Below are 24,301 nucleotides of genomic sequence, written 5' to 3' on the forward strand. Positions count from 1 at the left end.
TTGAAACATAAGAAACTTTCAGACCACTTTTGTGGGTGCGTGGGTGCATGTGGGGGTGGGGTGGGGTGTGGGGTAGTTCATTAAAAACATCTGTTTTGTAACTGAGGGCACTTCGGACTTGAGTCAGGGAACTCCTTCTCCAGCAAGAAGACAGAGCTACCAAAGAAGGAACTGCAGTTTTAGATAGGAAGCTGGCACCAGCTATAGAGACAACCCCACCAACACTGAGAACTACGGCTAAATGCCAGGCCTGCTGGGAGAAGGGGAGTCACAGAGGGAATTAAGTCTTTCCCTTGCTCTCAAGAGGCCTACGGGTATTTTCTACTAGGACAACAGAAAGTACCTAGAGCCCTTCTAATTCTTCTGTGAAGGGGAGAAGAACCACCAAATAAATTCTACCACCCTATGAGATCACTAATCTCTGAACTTTAGACACTGGAGGTTGGATGGTTGTTAAATATTATATAATCTAATGCCCACATCTTACAGACAAAGAGAAATCAGGAAAGTGAAAAAAAAAAATGGCTTAAGATTGCAGGTTTGGGACTAGAACCCAAATTTCCTGCCTTCTCATCAAGTGCTCTTTCCTCCAGATCACATCACCTCTCTTGGAGCTCAAAAGGCTTTTCTCACCCCTTGGTTGTCCCATAGTGAGACTGCACCTAATTACGTCAGTTAGACTCAGACTCACAGAGCTCACGCTGTTTTCCCTACACATTCTCATCTTCCAAGAGTCTCTTCCATGGTTTCAACTTAACAGACAATTGTTAAAAATTTTAAGGAGTTACTTCAGCCTAGGTGGGAAAGAGACTACCAGCGCAAGGAAGGCATACGCCCTACCTCTGTGGAATGTCCTGTAAATGCACACATCTGGTGATGTGAGTTTCACACCTGTGAAACTCATCACAACCTCCTTCCTGCACAAGTTTTCTAATGGAAGTCTCCCTTTTAGGTCAATGACACCTTAATTCTCTAGGTCCTATGGTAAAACCTTGAAGCTATTTCTGCTATTCTGGCATGAGAGTGAGAGTATCTGGTTTTTAATCCTTATTCTACCACTAACTGAGTACTTTTGAAACCCTGGGCAAGTCCTAGCTTTCTGAGCTTCCTCTCTTCAACCAGCAAAACGAACAGAGCCGTAACCTCTGGGATTCACCTTCTCTGCAGAACCAGTCAGATCTGAGGTGGGAGGCAGAATCTACCTCTCTTCTATCTTCCTCTCTCTCTCTCTCTTTCTCCCTTCCTTTCCTTCTTTCTTCCTATTTATTTATTGCACATCTCTCAGATTTCTCTCTCCTCCATGTTCATCAGTCAAGCCCTTCATTTCTGGATTTATTACTAAACATGCTTCAAGCTCTTCCGTGTAGACATGGCTTGTTAAAAGCAATCTTGCATGCTTGCTCAGTCACTTCAGTCACATCTGACTCTTTGCGACCCCATAGACTGTAGCCCGCCAGGCTCCTCTGTCCATGGGTTTCTCCAGGCAAGAATACTGGAGTGGGTTGCCACGCCCTCCTCCAGGGGATCTTCCCCACCCAGGGATTGAACCCACATCTCTTATGTCTCCTGCATTGGCAGGCGGCTTCTTTACCACTAGCATCACCTGGAATGCAAGAGTTATCCTAGAGGTATACAGATTAGACTGGAGGCTAGAAAACTAATTAAGAAGCCTATTAGAGTAAAGATCAATCTCACACCAAAAACCTGTCCTTCACGTCCCCCAAAGGCTGGCTTCAGTTGGCCTTGCTGCTTTCACTTCACATGACTCCTCAACACCTAGCTTTTCTGTCTTAAATGCTATTGTTTCTATCCTTTCTGTGAGGAAAGTGTTTCCTTTTTGAAAACTTAATTCCAATGATTTCTTTAAGGGCAATTTCTCCCATGGAGTCAGTAGTCTTTCCTTTCTCTTAATTTTTATACAAATATTAAGAGTACCAACAATAATCCCCTTTCCTAATTCCCTCTAGTAAATACTGCTAGCATAAAAAAGATGAGATGTAAAAACTCTTAATCAACATTTACAGGAGAATATATATGTTTTACATATATTCTTTATATATATATATATATATGTTTTCTTATCTCTTCTTGTTTCCTTTGCAAATTAAAATAAGCAAATGACTGTTGACCTTTTTGGTAGAGGATTAACATATAGTTTAAACTGTCTTAGAATAGTTAATAAGAAAAATATCATGATACATTTTCTTGGCTCTACCAACACTCTAAAGATGTCTGGACAAAAGTATATGAATTATTACTAAATATAGGTATAACAGGCAAATATTTAAGCAAACAGTGAGGAATATTATATACGCTTACAGAGTAACTTATTCCATTATGAGATAAGCTCTGAAGACTCTACTTCTATTTCAGTTACGAAACAATCAGTGCCAATCTGACCAAAAGCATGTCAATGTTAGTCAGTGACTGCAGGGAAGCAGTTCGGGAAAACAAAGTTTTATTTTCTCTCTTCCCTGGTGACCCCGATGGTAAAGACTCTGCCTGCAATGCAGGAGATCGGCGTTTGATCCCTGGGTTGGGAAGATCCCCTGGAGGAGGGCTTGGCAACCCACTCCAGTATTCTTGCCTGGAGAATTCCCTGGACAGAGGAGCCTGGCGGACTACAGTCCATGGGGTCGCAAAGAGTCAGACACGACTGAGTGACTAACACTAACTAAAGTTTTACTTTCTCTCTTTCAGATTCTTTTATTGCTAATTTGAATACCTTCCTCAGAGAAAGGCCACAGTCGGAGGAGTAAAATGGTCTCATTTCACGAGGCGGGAGTAAAGTGGAGTTGTCACAGCCCATCAGTCCTCCCGGTACCCAGTCTCTGAGAACATTCACTGCATCCGCTTGTACCAACTCCAAGAGAGATCGTTTCAAGAATGGAGTTTCAAGCAATTTTAGGTCCCATCACTACTGTCTATTTGTCATAACTGGAAAAAAAATCCACTACACTACAAAAAGATTCTGTTATCCAGTATTTGTTAATTATGATTGAGACCAGAAACATACAAAGTTTCAAAGAAAACAATTGAAGGGAACATCTGAAAGTAATTTTCCCCCACTCTTTGTTGTTCTGCTACTCACGGCAAATCTTCCAAACTGGAGGCTTCGTGTCTTGGATCCAATAGATCATAACCACATTCATTGTAGATTTCCAAATAGGAAATGTGCGTTGTATATATTTTGCTGCTGTCCTGATTGGGAAAGGGAAAGATGTTATTAAATGGCTATAAATCATGATTCAGCTGAGAGAAAGATGAACACATTTATCTTTAGTTTCCTTACAGTTTTTCTCCTTCACTCTCTCACTTTGCATGTTTTTCATTTTCAGTTCGTGACACTTTCAAGTTGCCAGTTACCATATGCATGAAGTTTTTTTTTTTTTTTTAAGATGGCCAACATCCATGATTACAAGCAACTTCAGTCTGTTATTTTTTTATTGTTTCCACGTTACATGTAAAAAGTCAATATACACTTGAAATGGGCCAACTTGGTTGCAGAACTGTATAAAACACTATTTTCTACTTTCAGGCAGAAAAAAAAAAAGAACACAGAATTGTTATTTCAGTTTAAAAACTTCAGTAGCCAAAGAATTTCCATCTTCAATCGTAATTCCTTTTTAACTGTTCTAATATTCAAATTTCCAATGACAGATAACAACAGTAAATAGATATTGAAAGTGAATACCAGGGGATAACAGTAAGATGGGCATTAACAGTTCACTACTTATACCTTGCATGCTCAATTGCTCAGTCGTGTCTGATTCTTTGCGACCCCATGATCTGTAGCCCATCAGGATCCCCTGTTCATGGGATGTTCCAGGCAAGAATACTGGAGTGGGTAGCCGCTTCCTACTCCACTTATACCTTACCTGTTGGATTAATTTTCCTTGCCCAAGTGGCAAATTAGAGATATTCAGTTATTGATTAGAGAAAGGACTTTTCTATGAGTTATTACTGAGATGCAATGATACAGGCATCAATGTAATTAAGATAAAAGTCAAGGTGACTGGTCCTAGTCTCAGTTCTGCCAACAGACAGAAAGAACTCACTCCTTCTGAGACGGAATAAAACAGGGATTTTTTTTTTTCAGGTCTCAAGAAAAATCTAAGGTCTGTTTTTCAATACAAAGTATCGATAAGAGCACCTCTTCTTGTTTCCCCCAAGACAGAAATGCTTCCATTTCTGCAAATATTAAGAGTCCTGCTTGCTACTCATAAGAGGAGAACATATTTGTGTCTTCTGGCAAGAAGGTCGGCAGATTATCAGAATGGATATTCATAGACAGGACTCTCTTTTATATTCAAGAAAACCCATTTGACAGGTATTATTCAAAGAAGGAGAAGATGGGAAAAGAATCATGGCCTGCAAATCCAAATCTGGAATCCTGGTCCTAGCAACTCTGAGCCGCTACCAGGTCAGGCCTCTGTTCCACACCAGCTGAAGTGAGGAAGTTGGATAAGGACTCTGTGTTCTTCAGGTTAAAATTAATATGATTTTCTGGCCCTAAAATGGCCCAAACTATCCACATAAAGATACTACTACTTCATAAAAATGAAATAATACATGAAAAATTAAGGCAGTTCTCAGCTAGCACATGGCTATAAGTGAGATACTCAAACTACAGCTGAAATTCCATGTCTGGTGTTCTGCAAAAGTGACAGCATGGATTGAATCTCTACTAAGCAACTTCTCCCAACCAAGTGCTGGAAATCTTGTTGATGCAGATGACGCTGGCTGCTAACACTGACAAGTGATCTATCAATTATATTAGTGTCCTCATTTAGTAAAGGCATCATATCAATATAATTTGGGGGATTATAGTTTACATTAGTGCAGGATACAACAGACTACAAATACTAGATACAGTCTGAGTGGGCTTTAGTCTAATCCAATGTTTCCTAAAATACCACTTAAAATACTTGTGGAAAAAAGTGTTCCATGATCAACGTACATGCTGTCCATCCCTGAAAGATTCTTAGAGCAAGTTAAAAATCCAAGGGGAATCACTTAGCAACATCCTGAGATCCTGTCTGAAACAACATATTTCTAAAACTTATCTGAACATATCTGACATGTCCCATCGATTATGGTTTGAGATTTTAGCATACAAATATGAATTCATCTCAGCATCAGACAAAGCTGGGTTAGAGCAGTGGATCTGCCTTTATAACTGAGTGATCCTGCACCCTTAACCTCAGTTGTTTAATCACAAAATCGGGGATAATAACCTTTAATTGCAGAACTACTGTAATGGAGAAATAAGTTTCTGTATTTTAAATCCTAACAACAATGCTAGGCACTGATAAATGTTAATAGTCACCAATAAATCATTGCTGCTGCTGCTGCTATTATTATTATTGCTGTTATTATTTTTATTTCTGAAAGCCTCCAAACAGAGAATTCAATATGTGAATACAGAAGGAAAGGAAAAGAAAGGCGAAAAGAACAGTCAAACTGTATGTTCATCGGCAGGGGAGAAACTCTCTTCTTCCAGAAACTAGAAGAAATCATAAAAAAGTCAGGAAAATGGCAAGTCCATTGCCCTGAGATGATAGGGATAATTCCTTTGGCTCCTCCAGCTTCTGTGTTTTCTGGGCTTTTCTTGGAATACACACTTAAAATTCACTGAGCTATGTGGCAGCTACCTTTCCTTATTACTCCTTTTTTTACTCTTTAGGACTGCCAGACTGTAATGTAACACACATGTTCCCTGCAGACAGCCTTTTCTCCTGCCCCAAAACAAGTATGAGCCTCACAATACTCGAAAATAATGAGCGGTGATTTCTAAAATAAATGAAATCAATTTTCATCTTTGAAAATCTTTGCAAATGTGCTATCACCCACTCACAGGCATTTTAGCACCCGGTATGCACTAGTTCTTAGTTTATCTTGAGATAAATACTTTGCATAAGTCAAATGTTTCCTTTAAGGAGTCTGGAGAGCACCATGTGACTTATAAAGCAATCAACTGGGGGCAGCTGAGTACCTGTCAGCATTTTTCAGCTAAGAAGTGAGGACAAACTTTATGAAGAATTTCAAAGTTGCCTCTGACTCATTCTGCCACAGTTCAGTCGGTTTATAACAAATGCGTTGTGCCCCATCCTGTTAATCTGTTCATTTACAAGTTGTCGTCCTGGTTTTACATTGGTCTGATGGGGTCCCTCCAAGTCCAGGAGGTTATTTAGAATCATTCAGAATGAAATGAGGTTTGGAGTGACGTCAATGACAGATATAAAACAATGAACCCAATAGATGGTAGGTACTTGGGAGATATTTAGACTTTAAAAACTGTATTTTGGTAACCACAGATGAAATTTAAAGACAAATATATTTTCTATTAGGAAAGAATTTATTTTGTTTAACTTAATTAGGGGATTAGCTCCATTCATTCTAAGTTTCAAAGGGTTCTTTGAAATTGGTCAGAAGTCAATTGCCCAGAAGACATTAATGGCTGTAGTAATAGCTATCGTGTTTTGAGCATTGCCTATGTGCCAGGAACTGGACAGTGTCTTTAAATACAGTATATTCAACTCTCACAGCTACCCCACAAGCCTGAGACATCGAGCAACTGCCCAAGTACACACCCTGTTAAGTGGTGCATGTAGACCCAGGTTGGCCTGCACCACTTCACTGATTTCCCCAAGACAGCACACTCCTACATTAAGCAACAAAAACTACTAGAAATTATATTCCCAGTTTGTGAGATCTGGGAACAAAACAAAACAGCTAATGTCAGAAATAAATGAGTAAATGAAAAGGAAGAATTTGGATTCAACATATATATTATACTCAATCCTTTCCTTCCCAAATTTTCTGGCATGCAGAGCTGGCATGTTTGCGCTAGGCAGAGATGAGCTGAACTAATGGGTAATTGCTACTTTATGGGTGGAAATTAGAATTATGCATATCTCAGCAATTCTCATCTTTGCAACTCAAAATGCAAGCAGTATACAGTGGAGAAATTTTGGAAACACTGTTACACTGACCCAGTTAGGCCATTTGTTACACAGAACTGATACAACCAAAGATGTGCTGGAACTAGCAGAGATGCCAGAGATTGTCTAGTATAATGTAGTCCCTATTTTCAGAGGGAGAACTGAAACCCAGAAAATTTAAGTGACTCATTGTGTAGGATTTGTTTAAAAACAACCAGCAAAACAAAGCCAATCTGATTGTCAGTTTTCTCAGTTATCAAATGAGGACAGAGATACCTACACTGTCAGTTGTGTTAAATCTTGATAAAGAAACAGGTATTTGGGGGACATAGTTTCTTGAGGCAGCAAACCACTGTGTTCCCCTCTGCCTAGCAAAAGTAATAAAGCTATCCTTTGCTACTTCAAAAAAAGAAAAAAAAAGAAATAGGCATTTGGAACTATACAATAAATGATGCATATACTATATATATGAAACTCCTCTTCATAACAATATTAATTGCAATAGGATGTTTACTGTGGTAAATTCCTCTGGGCTCCCAATAAAAGTGTGAAGAAGGTAAAGTCACACTATCCTATTCACTGCTTTAGTAGCTAAAATAAAAGATATTTTTCAATTTCTCAATGAGAAAGAGAAGATATTAGTTGGAAAATATGTTATCTGTTCTTTTAACCTCCATGGGTATATGAGAAGGAACTCCCTTTGAGTCTTTGTTGAAGCAGAATCACTTAAATGAGGCACCTTCTGGATTTCTACCTTTTCAGCAAAACCCCAAACTTCCCTTAAATGTAAATTATGGCCATAGTTACTACACAATATTTCCTCATTTATATATAATACAATAAAATGTCACAATAAATTTTCCACCCACAGTAAATTCCAGCTGAATGCATCAAGCATAAAATGAACTGAAAGCTTCATACCTTTCGTAATTGCTCGAAAATGTATGACAGTGTCCTTGGGATGATGCCTCTGTCACTGTAGCGCTCCGCCCCCCCTGTGATGGTGAACGTCTTCCCACTGCCTGTTTGTCCATATGCAAAAATGGTACCGTTGTAACCAGCCAGGACACTGCGTAAAGAAATAACACACTTTTGGGAGAAGGCGAGGGTGGGATGTTTCGAGAGAACAGCATCGAAACATGTATATTATCTAGGGTGAAACAGATCATCAGCCCAGGTGGGATGCATGAGACAAGTGCTCGGGCCTGGTGCACTGGGAAGACCCAGAGGGATCGGGTGGAGAGGGAGGTGGGAGGGGGGATCGGGATGGGGAACACATATAAATCCATGGCTGATTCATGTCAATGTACGATAAAAACCACTACAATATCGTAAAGTAATTAGCCTCCAACTAATAAAAATAAATGGAAAAAAAATAACACACTTTTAATCAAAATGGCTAGTTGTATTTGTATTATGCATGCATGCATGCTAAGTCGCTTCATCGTGTCCAACTCTGCAACACTGTGGACTGTAGCCCGCCAGGCTCCCCTGTCCATGGGATTTTCCAGGCAAGAACGCTGGAGTGGGTTGCCATGCCATCCTCCAGGATCATTTGTATTAAATGGCTATTTTAATAGCAATTTGAGTCAACACTACTGAAAAGACATTGATAGAAATATCTATAGAAATATTTATGGATATGACTAGCTAGCTAGGAATTATTTTTTATTTAGGAGTCTTAGCACATCAATCCTTTTCTCTAAGAAAGAACTAGTAACTCAAATGGGATCCAGTCATCTTAAATATTTTCTTCTGTTGTTTGAATAAAATTTTTATTTTAGAATATAAATTGACCCTTGGACAACAAGGGTTTGAACTATGTGGGTCTACATATAATCAGATTTTTTTTTTCACTAAATACATACTATAATACTACATGATCCTCAATTGAATCGGTGGTTGAATCCACCGATGCAAAACCATGAATACAGGGGGCTAACTGTAAAGCTATACTTGGATTTCCAACTGTGGGGAGGGTTGGTGCCCAAACCCCTCATTTTTCAAGGGCCAAATGTACTTGACCCTTTTATATTTACAGAAAAGTTGCAAAGATAGTATAGGGAGTTCACATATACCCCACACATGGTTTCCTCTATTGTTCAGATCTTAGACTAATATTTTACATTTGTCACAATTAATGAACCAATATTGAAATGTATTATTACAAACCCTACACAAATCTCCTTAGTTTTTAACATAATTTCTCTTTTTCCCCAGCTTCACTGAGATAAAGTTGGCATATAACATATATAAAATTAAGGTGTACAATGTGATGAATTGATACAATATATACTGTGAAATAATTACCACAATAAGTTGACTTAATAAATCCATCAACACATTCATCACCTCAAATAATTATCTTTTTTGTGGCGATAACATTTAAGATTTGCTCTCTTCACTACTTATAAATACATAATACAATATTGCTAATTATTGTCACTGTGCTGTATATTAGATGCCCAGAAACTTACTCATCCTATATTTAGAAGCTTATATCCTTTGGCCAACATCTCCCCATTTTCTCTACTCCACAGCCCCAGGTAACCACCATTCTACTCTCTATTTCTATGAGTTTGTTTTTATAGATTCCACATATAAATGAGAACATATAGTATTTGTCTTTAACTTATTTCATTTAGCATAATGCTCTCAAGGTCTATCTATATTGTCATAAAAAGAATTTTCTTCTTTTTTTTATAACTGAATAATATTCCATTGCAAATATATACCACATCTTTATCTATTCATCCATAGATGGACACAAGTTTTTCCATGCCTTGCCAATTGCCTTGGGAGTAGAGATATCTCCTTGAGACAGTGATTTCATTTACTTTGGATATATAGTTGACCTTAAACAACTTGGGTTAGAACTTTCACATGGACTTTTTTCAGTAAATACAAAAAGCCTTCTGTATTTATGGGTTTTGCACCTGCAGATTCAACCAACTATAGATTCAAGTTTCCACCCAAGGTTCGTTGAATCCACAGATTTGAAACCCATGGATACAGAGAATCAAGTATGGGACTTGAGCATTCATGGATTTTGGGAAATGCAAGGAGTCCTGGAATTAATCCTTCACAGATACTGACGGATGTCTGTATACCCAGAAGTGGGACTGCTGTATCATATGGTAGTTCCATCTTTAATTTTTTAAGGAAACTCCACACTGTTTTTAATGATGGCTTCAAAACAACTTACATTTCACTGACAGTGTACAAAAGTCCCCTTCTCTTCTCTTGAAATCAGGAAATATGCCTCCAGCTTTGCTCTTCTTTCTCAAGACTGCCTTGGCTATTCAAATTCTTCTGTAGCCCTTAAAAAATTTAGGTGTTTTTACCTGCTTTTGGGAAAAATGCCATTGAAGTTTTAATAGGGATTGCATTGGATCTATACATGGCTGCAGGCGGCTTGTTCATTTTAATAATATTAATTCTTCTGATCCATGAACATGGTATATTTTCCCATTTATTTGTGTCTTGTTTAATTTTCTCTTTGATGTCTTGTAATTTTCAGTGTACAGATCTTTCACTTCCTTGGTTAAATTTATTCCTAAGTATTTTATTGGTTTTGATACTATTGTAAATGAAATTGCATCTTTTAATTTTTTTTCAGATATTTTGTTGTTTGTGTATAGAAACACAACTGATACCTGTATAGTGATTTTGTATCCTGAAACTTTAGTGAATTTGTTGCTTAGTTCCAACAGTTTTTTGGTGGACTCTAGGATTTTTCTCTATGTAAGATCATATCATCTAGAAACAGGAATTTTTACTTCTTTCTCTCAAATTTGGATGCTTTTTATTTTTTTTTTCCCTTGCCTAATTGCTCTGAAGAGGACTTCCAGTATTATGTTGAATGGAAGTGGTAAAAGTGGGTACCTTTGTTGTGTTACTGATTTTAGTGAGAAAGATTTAAAGCTTTCACCATTGAGTATGATGTTAGCTATGATTTTGTTATATATGGCATTTATTATGTTGAGGTACATTTTTTTATGCTCAATTTGGTTGAGTGTTTTATCTAAAGAATGTTGAATTTTGTCAAATGCTTTTCCTGCACCTGATCATATGATTTTTAACTTCTGTGAATGTGGTGTATCACATTTATTGATTTGCACATGTTAAATCATCTTTGCATTCCAGGAATAATCCTACTTGAACATGGTGTATGATCCTTTTATTGTATGTTGTTGAGATTTTTCGCATCTATATTCATCAGGGATATTAGTCTATAGTTTCCTTGTGGTGTCCTTAATCTGGCTTTGGTATCAGTGTAATGTTGACCTTGTAAAATGAATGTAGAAATGTTCCTTCCTCTCCAATTTTTTTTAGAAGAGTTTGAGAAGCATTGGCATTAATTTTTAAGTATTTGGTAGAAATCACTAGTGAAACAATCTGGACTCAGGATTTTCTTTGTTGAAAGATTTTTGATTACTAATTCAATTTCCTTATGATTATTGATCTGTTCAAAGTTTCCATGACTCCATGACTCAGTCTCACTTCATTGTATATTTCTAAAAACTTTTTCGAGGTTATCCAGCTTGCTGGGATATAAATGTCCATAGTAGTCTCTTATGATCTTTTGCATTTCTTTGGTGCTAGCTGTTAGGTTTCCATTTTCATCTCTGATTTTATTTATTAGGGAATTCTAACTATACTCTTAGGTGGCTAGCTAAAAGTTCGTCAATTTAGTTTAAGAAAAAAAAAAAAAACTTGCTTTCTGGCTATTTTGTAGTTCCTTTGTCCCCTTCTTCTCTTCTCCTGACTTTCCCTGCGAATTGATGCTTTGATTCTCTCCTCTTTATCTTTTGTGTATCTCCTGCAGGTTTTTACTTTGTGGTTACGATGAGACTTACATAAAATATCTTAACGATATAACAGATTATTTTAAGCTGATAACTTAACTTTGATCACATATAAAAATTCTACCCATTTACTCCTTGTCCCATATTTTATGTTTTTGATATCACAGTTTGCCTCTTTTAATATTGTGTATCTATTAACAAAATATTGTAGCTATAGTTATTTTTTTAATACTTTTGTCCTTTAAACTCTATACTAGAGTTAAGCAATTAGCACATCACCATGTCATTGTTGTTTAGTTGCCAAGTCATGTCTGACTCTTTTGTGACCCCATGGACTGTAGCCCACCAGGCTCCTCTGTCCATAGAATTTCCTAGGCAAGAATACTAGAGTGAGTTGCCATTTCCTTCTCCAGGGGATCTTCCTGACCCAGGAATCAAACTTACATCTCCTGCATTGATAGGCAGATTCTTTACCACTGAGCTACCAAGGAAGCCTGGTAACACATCACCATATTAAAGTACTAAAGTGTTCTGAATTTGACTATATACTTACCTTTACCATTATGTTTATATTTTCATTTGTTTTCATGTTACTAATTAGTGTCTTTTCAATTCAGCTTGAAGAGCCCCTTTCAGCATTTCTTGTAAGGCAAGTCTAGTGATGAATTCTATCAACTTTTATTTCTCCCTCATTTCTGAAAGACAGTAAAGTATTCTTGGTTGGCAGAGTTTCCCCCCCACCCTACACACACTTTTATATGTCATCCCACTCTCTTGGGCTGAAAAATTTATGCTAAAATATCTGATGATGGCCTTATGGGGTTTCCCTTATTGTGAGCAGTTTTTTTTTTTTTTTTTTTTTTGGCGCTTTTAAAATTTTCTCTTGGGTTTTGATTTTAGACAGTTTTATTTTAATGTGCCTTGGTCTGAAATCTTAGGGTGATATATTAGTTTCATGAACATGGATATCCAAGTCTCTCCCCAGATTGGACAATTCTTACTCATTATTTCTTTAAATAAGCTTTCAGTCCCTTTATCCCTCTCTTCTGAGACTTTAACGAGTAGCTTGTTTCTTTTATGGTATCTCATGCTTCATGTAGGTTTTTTTCACTCTTTTTCATTCTCTTTTCTTTTTGCTTCTCTAACTGGATGATTTCAAATGACTATCTTTTTTCTAGTTAATCAATTCTTGCTTCTGCTTGGTTGAGTCAGCTATGAAGCTTTCCAATGAATCTTCAATTGAGTTATTGTATTCCTTGACCCTAGGACTTTAGTTTGCTTGTTTTTTAATGGTTCTATTTCTTTGTTGAATTTTTCATTTTGCTTATGTATTGTTTTTCTAATTTCATTTAGTTGTCTACATTTGTTTTCTTGTGGTTACCTAAATTTAAGAGGATTATTGTAAACACTTTGTCAGAAGGCACACAGATCTCTATTTCTTAGGGCTAGTCTTTGCAGCTTTATTAATTTCCTTCGGTGAAGTCATGCCTGCATGGGTGAACCTGAATGCTGGGTCCACAGGGCCTTACCCAGCATTGGCAATCACTGAGGTGGGTCTGGCATCTGGGTCCTAGGGTTTAGCCAAGAGAAGGGTGGACTGGGAGCCTGGTTTCACAGGAGCTGGTTTGGAGGCTGGGTTCACAGGAGCCAGCCTGGTGGTAAGGCCAGTCTAGAGCCTTGGGCCATTGGAGCTGAATTATTACAGAATATTTCTACTCAACAGAATCTTTCACCAATTATATAGCAATATCCCATTAGCAATGTCATTTGGAAATATATTTCTTGGCCACAAATGCACTAGGTAAATGAAGTCTATGACTTTAAGTATCAAACATTAAACATTTTATTGATTTTTGATAGAAAACCTTCTAAAATATTAGACATTTCTAATATTGAAAAGTAATGGACACAGAGAATAAATTAGCATTTTCACTTTGACTTAGCTATGAAAAGCTTTTCACAACCTGTGAAAAGTGAGCACTGTAGTGTGCTACACTGGCACCTGATGATTGTTACGTCTACTTTTTAAAACTTAAACATTCTTTGTCTCTATCAGTTGTCCTAGTATTATACCATCTTCTATATGCTTATTCTCCCTTCCCTGCAACTGCGGTGGAATAGAAAACCAAATGGCAAAGCTTCAAAGAATGCTATATAAATTTTCAAAATGTAGGCGCCACCTATATAGGCTCTATGGCTATTTCTATATTACATTGCTACAATAAAAACTAAATAAAGAAATATAAATGGGCAAATTTTGTTTCCAGTTCCTTTCTGTTGAGCCTCCTCATCCAAACTCAATCTGCCCCCCTCTTCATTGGGCACTGGGAAGTTTCATATGTTTCTAATCTCAACTGGCCTAAGAGAAAAATACTAATTAAAAATAAATATAGTGTGGTAAGGACCTTTCAAAATTATGTCTCCACAAGAATAATAAGAACAGTGGCAGATATAGGAAAAGTCAACCTTTTTAGAACCCTAGAAGATCACCAAAGGTTCACAACAGTCCAAGGAGTGCTTACTCAAGAAAAATGACTGAATATCAGTCAGGACAGTGAGCTTTATCGTGTTCTCACCTAACCACTCCCACTCCCTTCTCCCCAACTCCATGGCAGCCTTGAAAAGACAACAGCCTTGCAACCAGAGCAAGTGTGACGGTGCAAACTAGCAACCAGGAGACTAGCAACAACTGGGGAGCAATGCCGGTTTGGAGCCCAAAGAACTGTATTTCTCTGACCCGTCTGGAAACTCCCTGGAAAAGCCCCACTCGCAGCATTTGTCATTGTTTGACCTGACTCAAGAGCTCACTCAGAGCAAACAGCCCTCTCCCCATGGTGTTTATTGGGAAAAAAAAAAAATCAGTGCTAAGTGTTTAATATTACAGTTGCCCTAGGTTGCAATGTTAGTGAGGCAAACAAGAGGGTGAAAAAGGCTAACAATAAAAATCTGTGGAATGATATGTTTATGAGAGCTTTGAAAAGTGATGATATATTCCTGAGTCTCTAGAAGGCCACATACTTGTGCTGGGCTATGTGCGTGCCCAGGAAAGACCCAAGAAGGTGATTATATCTCACTTCGGGCTGACCGTGAGGCTCTGCACAAGAATGAAGCAAAGGCTAAGGCAGTTATAAACTTCTAGACCAGTGAGGGGGTGCCCCAACACATACACAGACTCCTTCATCAAAGGTTTGGAGATGGACTGGTTTAAGGCATTTAAGGACAGCTCTGTCCAGTTACTGATTGATGATTAAGCAACTGAGCAGTGATTTCAGAGGCTGCAAGCAACAAAGAATACAGACTTTACAGTTAGTCTAGAAAATTCACTAAACAAACCAGCGGCAGCAACAACAATAACAAACTCTAGGGAGGGTGGAAATCTGATTCTCAGAGCTATTATATTACATAACATAAAACATCCAGTTTTCCAACCCCCAAAATTCTGAGGGCTTCCCTGGCGGCTCACTGGTGAAGAATCCGCCTGCCGATGCAGAAGACACAGGTTCAATCCTTGATCTGGGAAGATTCCACATGCCACAGAGCAACTGAGCCCATGCTCCATAACTATTGAGCCTATGCTCTAGAGTCCAGGAGCTGCAACTACTGAGCTCATATGCCACAACCACTGAAACCCGTGTGCCCTAGAGCCTGCGATCTGCAATAAGAGAAGCCACTGCAACGAGGAGCCTGCACGTCACAACTAGATAGTGGCCCCCAGCCGCCACAACTGAAGTAAAGACTGCACAGCAATGAAGAGCCAACAGAGCCAAAAATAAATAAATAAATAAATTTGAAATACACAAAGAAACAGGAAACTTTCCCATGCACAAGAAATAAAAGGTTTAATAGAAACCATCCTGGAGGAAGCCCAGACAATGACTCATTTTCTAGATGTATAATTCATTTATTGCACATATGTTCAAAGAACAAAAGTAAAGCATGTTTAGAGAACTAGAGAAAGTATGAGAATATCTTACATAAAAAAGAATATTAACAACAACAACAAAAAAACCAAGTAGAAATTCTAGAGTTGAAAGTTAAGATGACCATTTTTTTTTTTTTAAATTCACCAGAACAGAACATTTGACTCCGATAGAAAAAGCAGTCAGTAAACTTCAGGATAGGTCAGTTAAAACTATCCAGTCTGAGGAACAGAAATTAAGAAGAAAAAAAAATAGAAAATTAAGATATACATAATGGAAGTCCCAGATGGAGAGGGGACAAATATTTAAAGAAATAATGGCCCTAAACTTCCCAAATTTGATGAAAAATTTGAATCTATATTTCAAAGAATCTCAGTATACTCCAAGTAGAAAAAACTCAAAGATATCCAAATCTAGACCTTAAAAGTAGAAAAAGAAAAGTGACTGATTACCTACAAGGAATCTTCAAAAAGATTAACAATGGATTTTTCAATAGGAACAAATAGAAGCCAGAGGCAATGGAAGGACATATTCAAAATGCCAAAAGATTAGTTTGGACATCTTTCTTTACAGAAGTTAACAAACATCTCCTAAAATTTACATTTTAATTTTGCTTTCAGGTTGGTCATTGCTACTGCATAGAAATACAAGTGATTTTTATACATACATCTTACATCCTGCAAACTTGCTAATTCTCTTGTTATTCTCTTGTTATAGTGGATTTCTATCTATATACATAATCGTGTCATCTGCAAAAAGAGATACTTATACTTCTTCATTTCCAATCTAGGCATCTTTAATTCATTTTCTTGCTTAAATTTAAAAGTACTGGCTAGTTCACTAGTGACAAATTCTCTCAGTTTATGTTTATCTGGGAATGTCCTAATTTCTCCATTTTTGAAGAATGAGGTTTGAAGCTACAGAATTCTCTGTTTGCACATTGATTTCTTTGTCTTCCTTTTTTAGTGTCTCTTACTCTTCTTTTTTAACTAAAGTACAGTTGATTTACAATGTCATGCTAGTTTCAGGTACAAAGAAAAAGTGATTTAGTTATTCTTTTCCATTATCCCTTATAATGGGGGCTTCCCAGGTGGCACTAATGGTAAAGAATCTGCCTGCTAAAGCAAGAGACACATGGACATCACCAGATAGTCAATACTGAAATCAGACTGATTTTACTCTTTGCAGTCAAAGAAGGAGAAGCTCTACACAGTCAGCAAAAACAAGACCGGAGCTGACTGTGGTTCAGATCATGAACCCCCTATTGCAAAATTCAGACTTAAATTGAAGAAAGTAGGGAAAACCAGTGGACCATTCAGGTATGACCTAAATAAAATCCCTTACAATTATACAGTGGAAGTGACAAATAGATTCAAGGGATTAGATCTGATATGCAGTGCCTGAAGAACTATAGATGGAGGTTTGTAGCATTGTAAAATAGGTGGTGATCAAAAACATCCCCAAGAAGAAATGCAAAAAGGCAAAATGGTTGTCTGAGGAGGCCTTACATGTAGCTGAGAAAAGAAGAGAAGCAAAAAGCAAAGAAGAAAAGGAAGGATATCTGAATCCATCTGAATGCAGAGTTCCAAAGAATAGCAAGGAGAAAGAAAGCCTTCCTCAGTGATCAATACAAAGAAATAGAAGAAAACAATAGAATGGGAAAGACTAGGGATTGCTTTGAGAAAATTAGAGATACCAAGAGAGCATTTCATCAAAGATAGGCACAATAAAGGACAGAAATGGTATGGGCCTAACAGAAGCAGAAAATATTAAGAAGAGGTGGCAAGAATACACAGAGGAACTATACAAAAGAGATCTTCATGACCCAGATAACCATGACGATGTGATCACTCACCTAGAGTCAGACATCCTGGAGTGCGAAGTCAAGCAGGCCTTAGGAAGCATCACTTTGAACAAAGCTAGTGGAGGTGATGGAATTCCAGCTGAGCTATTTCAAATCCTAAAAGATGATACTGTGAAAGTGCTGTATGCAATATGCCAGCAAAATTTGGAAAACTTAGCAGTGGCCACAGGACTGGAAAAGGTCAGTTGTCATTCCAGTCTCAAAGAAAGGCAATGCCAAAGAATATTCAAACTACTGTACAATTGCACTCATCTCAAACATTAGCAAAGTAATGCTCAAAATTCTCCAAGCTAGACTTCAACAGTATGTGAACTGAGAACTTCCAGATGTTGGAGCTGGATTTAGAAAAAGCAGAGGAACCAGAAGACAAATTGCCAACATCAGTTGGACCATTGAAAAAGCAAGAGAATTGTAGAAGAACATCTACTTCTGCTTCATTGACTACACTAAAGCCTTTGACTGTGTGGATCACAACAAACTGCGGAAAACTGAATACCAGACAACCTTACCTGCCTCCTGAGAAAATTGTATTCAGGTCAAGAAGCAACAGTTAGAACCAGACATGGAACAATGGACTGCTTCTAAATTAGGAAAGGAGTACGTCAAGGCTGTATATCATCACCTAGCTTATTTACCTTATATGCAGAGTACATCATGTGAAATGCCAGACTGGATGAAGCACAAGCTGGAATTAAGATTGCCGGAAAAATACCAATAACCTCAGATATGCAGATAACACCACCCTTACGCAGAAAGCAGAGAGGAACTAAAGAGCCTCTTGATGAGGCTGAAAGAGGAGAGTGAAAAAGCTGGCTTAAAACTCAACATTCAAAAAACAAAGATCATGGAATCTGATCCCATCACTTCATGGCAAATAGATGGGGAAACAATGGAAACAGTAATACACTTTTATTTTCTTGGGCTCCAAAATCACTGTGGATGGTGACAGCAGTCATGAAATTAAAAGATGCTTGTTCCTTGGAAGAAAAGCTATGACAAACTTGTGAAAGTGAAAGTCACTCAGTCGTGTCTGACTCTTTGTGACCCCATGGACTATACAGTCCATGGAATTCTCCAGGCCAGAATACTGGAGTGGGTAGCCTTTCCCTTCTCCAGGGGATCTTCCCAACCCAGCGATTGAACCCAGGTCTCCCAAATTGCAGGCAGATTCTTTACCAGCTGAGCCACAAGGGAAGTCCTACAGCATATTAAAAAGCAGAGACATTACTTTGCTGACAAAAGTCTGTCTAGTCAAAGTTATGGTTCTTCCAGTAGTCACATATGGATGTGAGAGTTGGACCATAACGAAAGCTGAGCACTGAAGAACTGATGCTTCTGAACTGTGGTGCTGGAGAAGACTTTGAGAGTCCTTTGGACTGCAAGGAGATCAAACTAATCCATCCTAAAGGAATTCAGTCCTGAATACTCATTGGAAGGACTGATGCTGAAGCTGAAACTCCAATACTTTGGCCACCTGATGCGAAGAACTGACTCACTGGAAAAGACGCTGATGCTGGGAAAGATTGAAGGCAGGAAGAGAAGGGGACGACAGAGGATGAGATGGTTGGATGACATCACTGACTCGATGGACATAAATTTGAGCAAGCTCTGGGAGCTGGTGATGGACAGGGAAGCCTGCCGTACTGCAATCCATGGGGTCAAAGAGTTGGACATGACTGAGCGACTGAACTGAATGTAAGAGACACGAAAGACCCAAGTTGGATCCCTGGATTGGGAGGATTCCCCTGGAGTAGGAAAGGGCAATTCACTCCAGTATTTTTGCTGGGAAAATCCCATGGGCAGAGAAGCCTGGTGGCTACAGTCCATGGGGCCACAGCCAGACATGCCTGAAGTGACTGAGCTCACACATGGATTATTATAAGATACTGAATATAGCTCACTTAATATACAGTAGGACCTTGTTGTTTATCTCTTTTATATGTAGTAGTTTATATCTGCTAATCCCAAACTCCTAATTTACCCCTCCCTCTCTTTTCCCTTGATGACCATAAAGTTGTTTTCTATGTCTGTTGAGTCTGTTTCTATTTTGTAAATAAGTCCATTTTTGTCATATTTTTAGATTCTGCATACAAGTGATATCATATGATTTGTCTTTCTCTGTCTGACTTATTTCATTTAGTATGGATAATCCATAGGCTTTTTTTTTATGGCTGAGTAGTATTCCATTGTATGTATGTGGAATCTTTATTCCATCTTCTTTATTCATTCATCTCTTGATAAAAATTTGTTTGTTTCTGTGTCTTGACTGTTAAATAGTACTGTAAGGAACATTGGAATACATGCATCTTTACAAATTAAGAGTTTTCTCCAGATATATGCCCAGGAGTGAGACTGCTGGATCACATAGGAACTCTATTTTTAGTTTTTAAAGGAATTTCCATACTGTTTTCCATAATGGCTGCACCAATTTACAGTCCCATCAGCAGTAATTATTTAAAAGACAGAAAGAGAAAATAGTCATTAATAAAAGTAACAAAAAGGAAATGATGAATTTCAGTAATGAACAGTGGGATATACATTTTTGGTAAGAAATATTTCTGTACTTCCTAAAACAAACAATGCAAGCTACTGCCTAATTCATCCTAGCTAGAGACATTTCTGATTTATGTAAGCAAATCAATGCCTTATAAACCAAAGTTTGATGATCAGATGAAAGTTGCACTGTAGAAATTCTCTCCCTCCTTTTGAAAAACACATTTTCCCTAGAAATTTAAATTGCAAAGCTATTTTGTCATTTCTTATCTTTCAATATTTGCATGAATAAAACAAAAATAAAGCTTCTCCCCTCTTGCAGATTATGAACTGCAGTATTATTCCACACACATCACATTTACATCCTAGAAAAAATACAAACCATTTTAGGTTCAGTTTTTCACTTTTATTACTCTTTATTTGTTTAACCCCAAGTGGAAGAAAGCTGTCTAGACGTATCTGAAGTGAGACTTCTTTTTGTTTAACTAGATGAGAAGGCTTTAAAAATCTCCTTACCCAACATCTTAATCAAAGTAGCCATCAACAAATTATTACTGTGCTGCTAATTTAGTTCACTGAACCAAACAAATGATATTATAGTCTCTTAAATTTGAAGAGATAAGCAGAGTTGAAAACAACAAAAAAGCAGTAAGATTATGGTTTTTATGACTGGTGTCATTAGAGGTTTTCTAACTACTTTTTGTCCGACAGAAGAACCCTTTCTAAGGTATTTCTGAAAAATAGATATCTGAAATATGTTTCAACAGCTGTTTGATTGAGAAGCAGGATAGAATCATATCTGGGTGGGGTTGCCTTCATTTTTGAGCAGAGAGGGGCAAGTAAGAGGGTACCTTAAAAGATTCATGCAGTTGAGCCTGGGAAAAATGAATAATGCCAGGAAAATACATATTTATCATTTTTAAAAATTTTATCGAACAAATCAAACTAGTTCACCAGAAAACACAAATAAACCAATTAGTACTAAGGGCAGAATTTTTAAGCAAATAGAACTTATACTATATGTTTAATTTGACTACTAAGACTATTAGTCAAGATAAATCTGAACCAGAATTATCAAAATTAAAGCCTCTACTGTAAATACTTCTTTGGTGGTCCACATGGTAAAAAATTTGCCTGCTATGCAGGAGATCCAGGTTCAGTCCCTGGGTCAGGAAGATTCCCCTGGAGGAGGAAACAGCAACCCATTCCCATATTCTTGCCTGGGAAATCCCATGGACAGAGGAGCCTGGCAGGCTACAGTCCATGGGGTCTCAAAGACTGAGCAACTAAACTGTAAATACATGGTAACCCTATTAGCTCATCTTGTCTTTCACCCAGTTCTAAGAACTCTAGTAGCTTAAACTCACTAGTTCTGATTTGATTTTCATTCTCAGAACATTTTCATTTCTGTCCGCTGCAGCCCTTTTTCAAGAATAAAGTCCCTCAGAAGTAGCCTCAAGCAGTATTTGGGGCAGTCCATTGTATTTATAGAGAATACTGTAAGTGACTCTCAACTGTTTCACTTTCAGAATATTTCTGAGTGCATAATTCTGCAACTTGAATTTTTAAGAGGAATTTGAACCCAAAAGGGTAGCAGTTGACAATGAATACAATTAACGTGACTCAGCTTTGCCGTTAGTAAAAATAATCTTCCCATCTGTTGAGCCAAATGAGCCTCTGACCTGTAAAATTTCCAGCAAATTTTGGTCAAGGGGCATCCCCTTTGCTACAAAGGGGAAGGAGGGAGAAAAGCATATCGTGATGGGGACCCATCCTTCAGGGGAACCTGAGAAGGCGGTAGACTTGGAGAGCTAAATGTTTCTACCCAGCAAGCTTCCTTAGTCCATCATCTTCTGGTAATGACCCCCCACCCACTCCATCCCATTCTTCAAGTTCATGAGGAATAAGCAAGTGTCGAGGCACAGGACTCAGGCCTGGCTGGTCACACCCCCTCATTCCACCATGGTCCCCTCAACACCTGCTATGTCTATAACAGCTACTCTTCTAAGAGGCTGATAACATACTGCAAGCAGAACCAAATAGGAGTCCCTCTAATATGAATTTTGAGAGGAAAATAGCTTCCTTTTGCTGGAGTCTGTGAACCATGGCTGTCAGAAGCCAAGTCGCCTGCCCTTCTGCACAGGGCACATGGGTCAGACGGGTGGGGAAGGAACCTTGGTCTTGTCAGGGACCTAGTTCAAGTAGTGATGACCCTGATTTTTGCAGCACTCCTTTCAATTCTCTGAACTAACTCAGTTATGTGAGTCAAGAAATCCTCTTTACTTTGAGTTCAGATTCTATTATACGTAACCAAGACAGTCCTAACTAAAACATAGTTTCTAGTGTGATCTGCAAAGCATCTTTCGTACCTTGGTTTAGACCAGCGGTCTCGGGCTGGTAGTGAATCTTGTCTACAGGAATGTTTATAAACTTATCTAAATGTAAATGGGGCTTCCCTGGCGGCTCAATGGTAAAGAATCCACCAGTCATGCAGGAGACCCGGGTTGGATCCTGACTCAGGAAGATCCCCTGGAGAGAGAAATGCAACCCATTCCAGTATTCTTGCCTGGGAAATCCAGAGGAGCCTGGCGGGCTACAGTCCACGAACTTGCAGAAGAGTTGGACACAACTTAGCAATTAAACAACAACAACAACAAAATGTTAATGCCTTTATGTGGGACATGTTTTTTCCAGTTTGCCACAGTCCCCACAACTGTCTACTGTCTGAGACTGAGTTGCTTCTCAAATGTATGATACCAGCCTAGACCTGAAGGCAGGGTTACACCCCTGTGCAATAACAGAGTGCCAACCCAGTGTGGTCCCCGTGAACACCGCTCCCCCAGAGGGGCACAGTGCTGCCAATCACGCAGACTACATGGATCATGCCTCCTTGAGGTATGTAACATGCAAGCAGTGGTTAAAGGCAGGTGGGTGTAGTTGCCCTGGTTTGGACATCATCCTTCCAAAAGCATATCTGGCAAGATATCCTCCTAAGGTCTTGAGAGATTCACTTGCATGATGTACTGATCTAACCATAAATCCTGATAGAGAAATAAATAGGGTTCCATGGCTAACCTTAGTTGACCTAAATCACACCATTAGTTGTTTTTTGGAAAGGAATATTCAAGGCAAGGATATCTAGGTGGAAAACAATTAACCTACACATCCAAAATGTGTTTTTGACAGAAAAATTAAACTGCAAAGGTAGATTAAGTTGTAACTGATACACTCAGGGTCATCATTTAAAGCTTTCTGTGTCTGTGGGTGTGCTAGGGCTTCCCGGATAGTTCAAGTGTTAAGAATCTGCCTGTAGTGTGAGAGACCCATGTTCAATCCCTGTTTTGGGAAGATTCCCTGGAGAAAGGAAAGGCTGCCCACTCCTGTATTCTTGCCTGGAGAATCCCATGGAAAGAGGAGCCTGACAGGCTATAGTCCATGGGGTCACAAAGAGTTGGACACGACTGAGAGACTGGTTATTTGACTAGAGTCACAAATAAAAACACTCACTAGGCCAGATTCAGTCAAAACAATCTTTTGTTTGTCCAGCATTATCTTTTTTTTTTCTTTTTTAATCTGAATGCTTGTAGCCCCCGGGGACCTGTGCTTCCCAGTTTTGGCACTGACATCATCTCTCCCTACTGCCCTCATTGGCTTATTTCAGATTAGCTGCCTGCCCTCTATGGAATTTTTAATTGTGCAACCTCTGGTGTAAAGTAACTCAGATAAATGTTAAGAGATTAACACTATAATTTTTTTTTTAAAATAAACTAAACTGAACTAAATATAAGAATGATATGAGCATGGAAAAATCTTCCAGATTTTGAAATGTCATAGGCAAACTCCCTCAAGGCACCAATCACCCGAGAAACAGACAGGATATCTCCCACCATCGCTCACACTGCACAAGTTTTAAGACACAACAGGACAGGGGTGTTGGGTGCTTCCTTTTCAAACAGCGCCTTTGGCATGATCGGGACTCCCGCTCTGGGATGCGTCACAAAAACCGTATCAGCAACCGTCTTTCTTGAATGATCTGTAAATTCTTCTCTTTGGATACAGGGGCTAAGAGAGAGGACCATGTGAGGTTCTTTCAAGCTGTATGATTCTCATGGATTTGTTCACAGTATTGTCCCAGTGACTTCAAACCAAATTTTGCAAGAGGCAAGCACACCACAAGGTACATAATCCAAACAGTCTCCCTTGAAAGGACTCTCAAGGTCTTATACACACAAAACAGCTTTATGTCCATAAGTTCATAGATCAAGTCCAGGC

The 24,301-nt window shown here is 38.4% G+C and overlaps 1 protein-coding gene across 1 annotated transcript in view; it reads right to left on the minus strand.

Moving 5' to 3' along the window:
* The window catches only part of KIF6 (kinesin family member 6), a 393,563-nt gene that overhangs the window by 288,892 nt on the left and 80,370 nt on the right, over positions 1-24,301 (minus strand). The window contains exons 4-5 of the mRNA XM_043907375.1: positions 7,866-8,013; positions 3,092-3,201 (exon numbers count right to left, since the gene is read on the minus strand). Of these exons, the coding sequence (XP_043763310.1) occupies positions 3,092-3,201; positions 7,866-8,013 (258 nt within the window). The remainder of the gene's footprint in view (positions 1-3,091; positions 3,202-7,865; positions 8,014-24,301) is intronic.

Source organism: Cervus elaphus, chromosome 7, assembly GCF_910594005.1.
Source record: "Cervus elaphus chromosome 7, mCerEla1.1, whole genome shotgun sequence".
Taxonomy (NCBI): domain Eukaryota; kingdom Metazoa; phylum Chordata; class Mammalia; order Artiodactyla; family Cervidae; genus Cervus; species Cervus elaphus.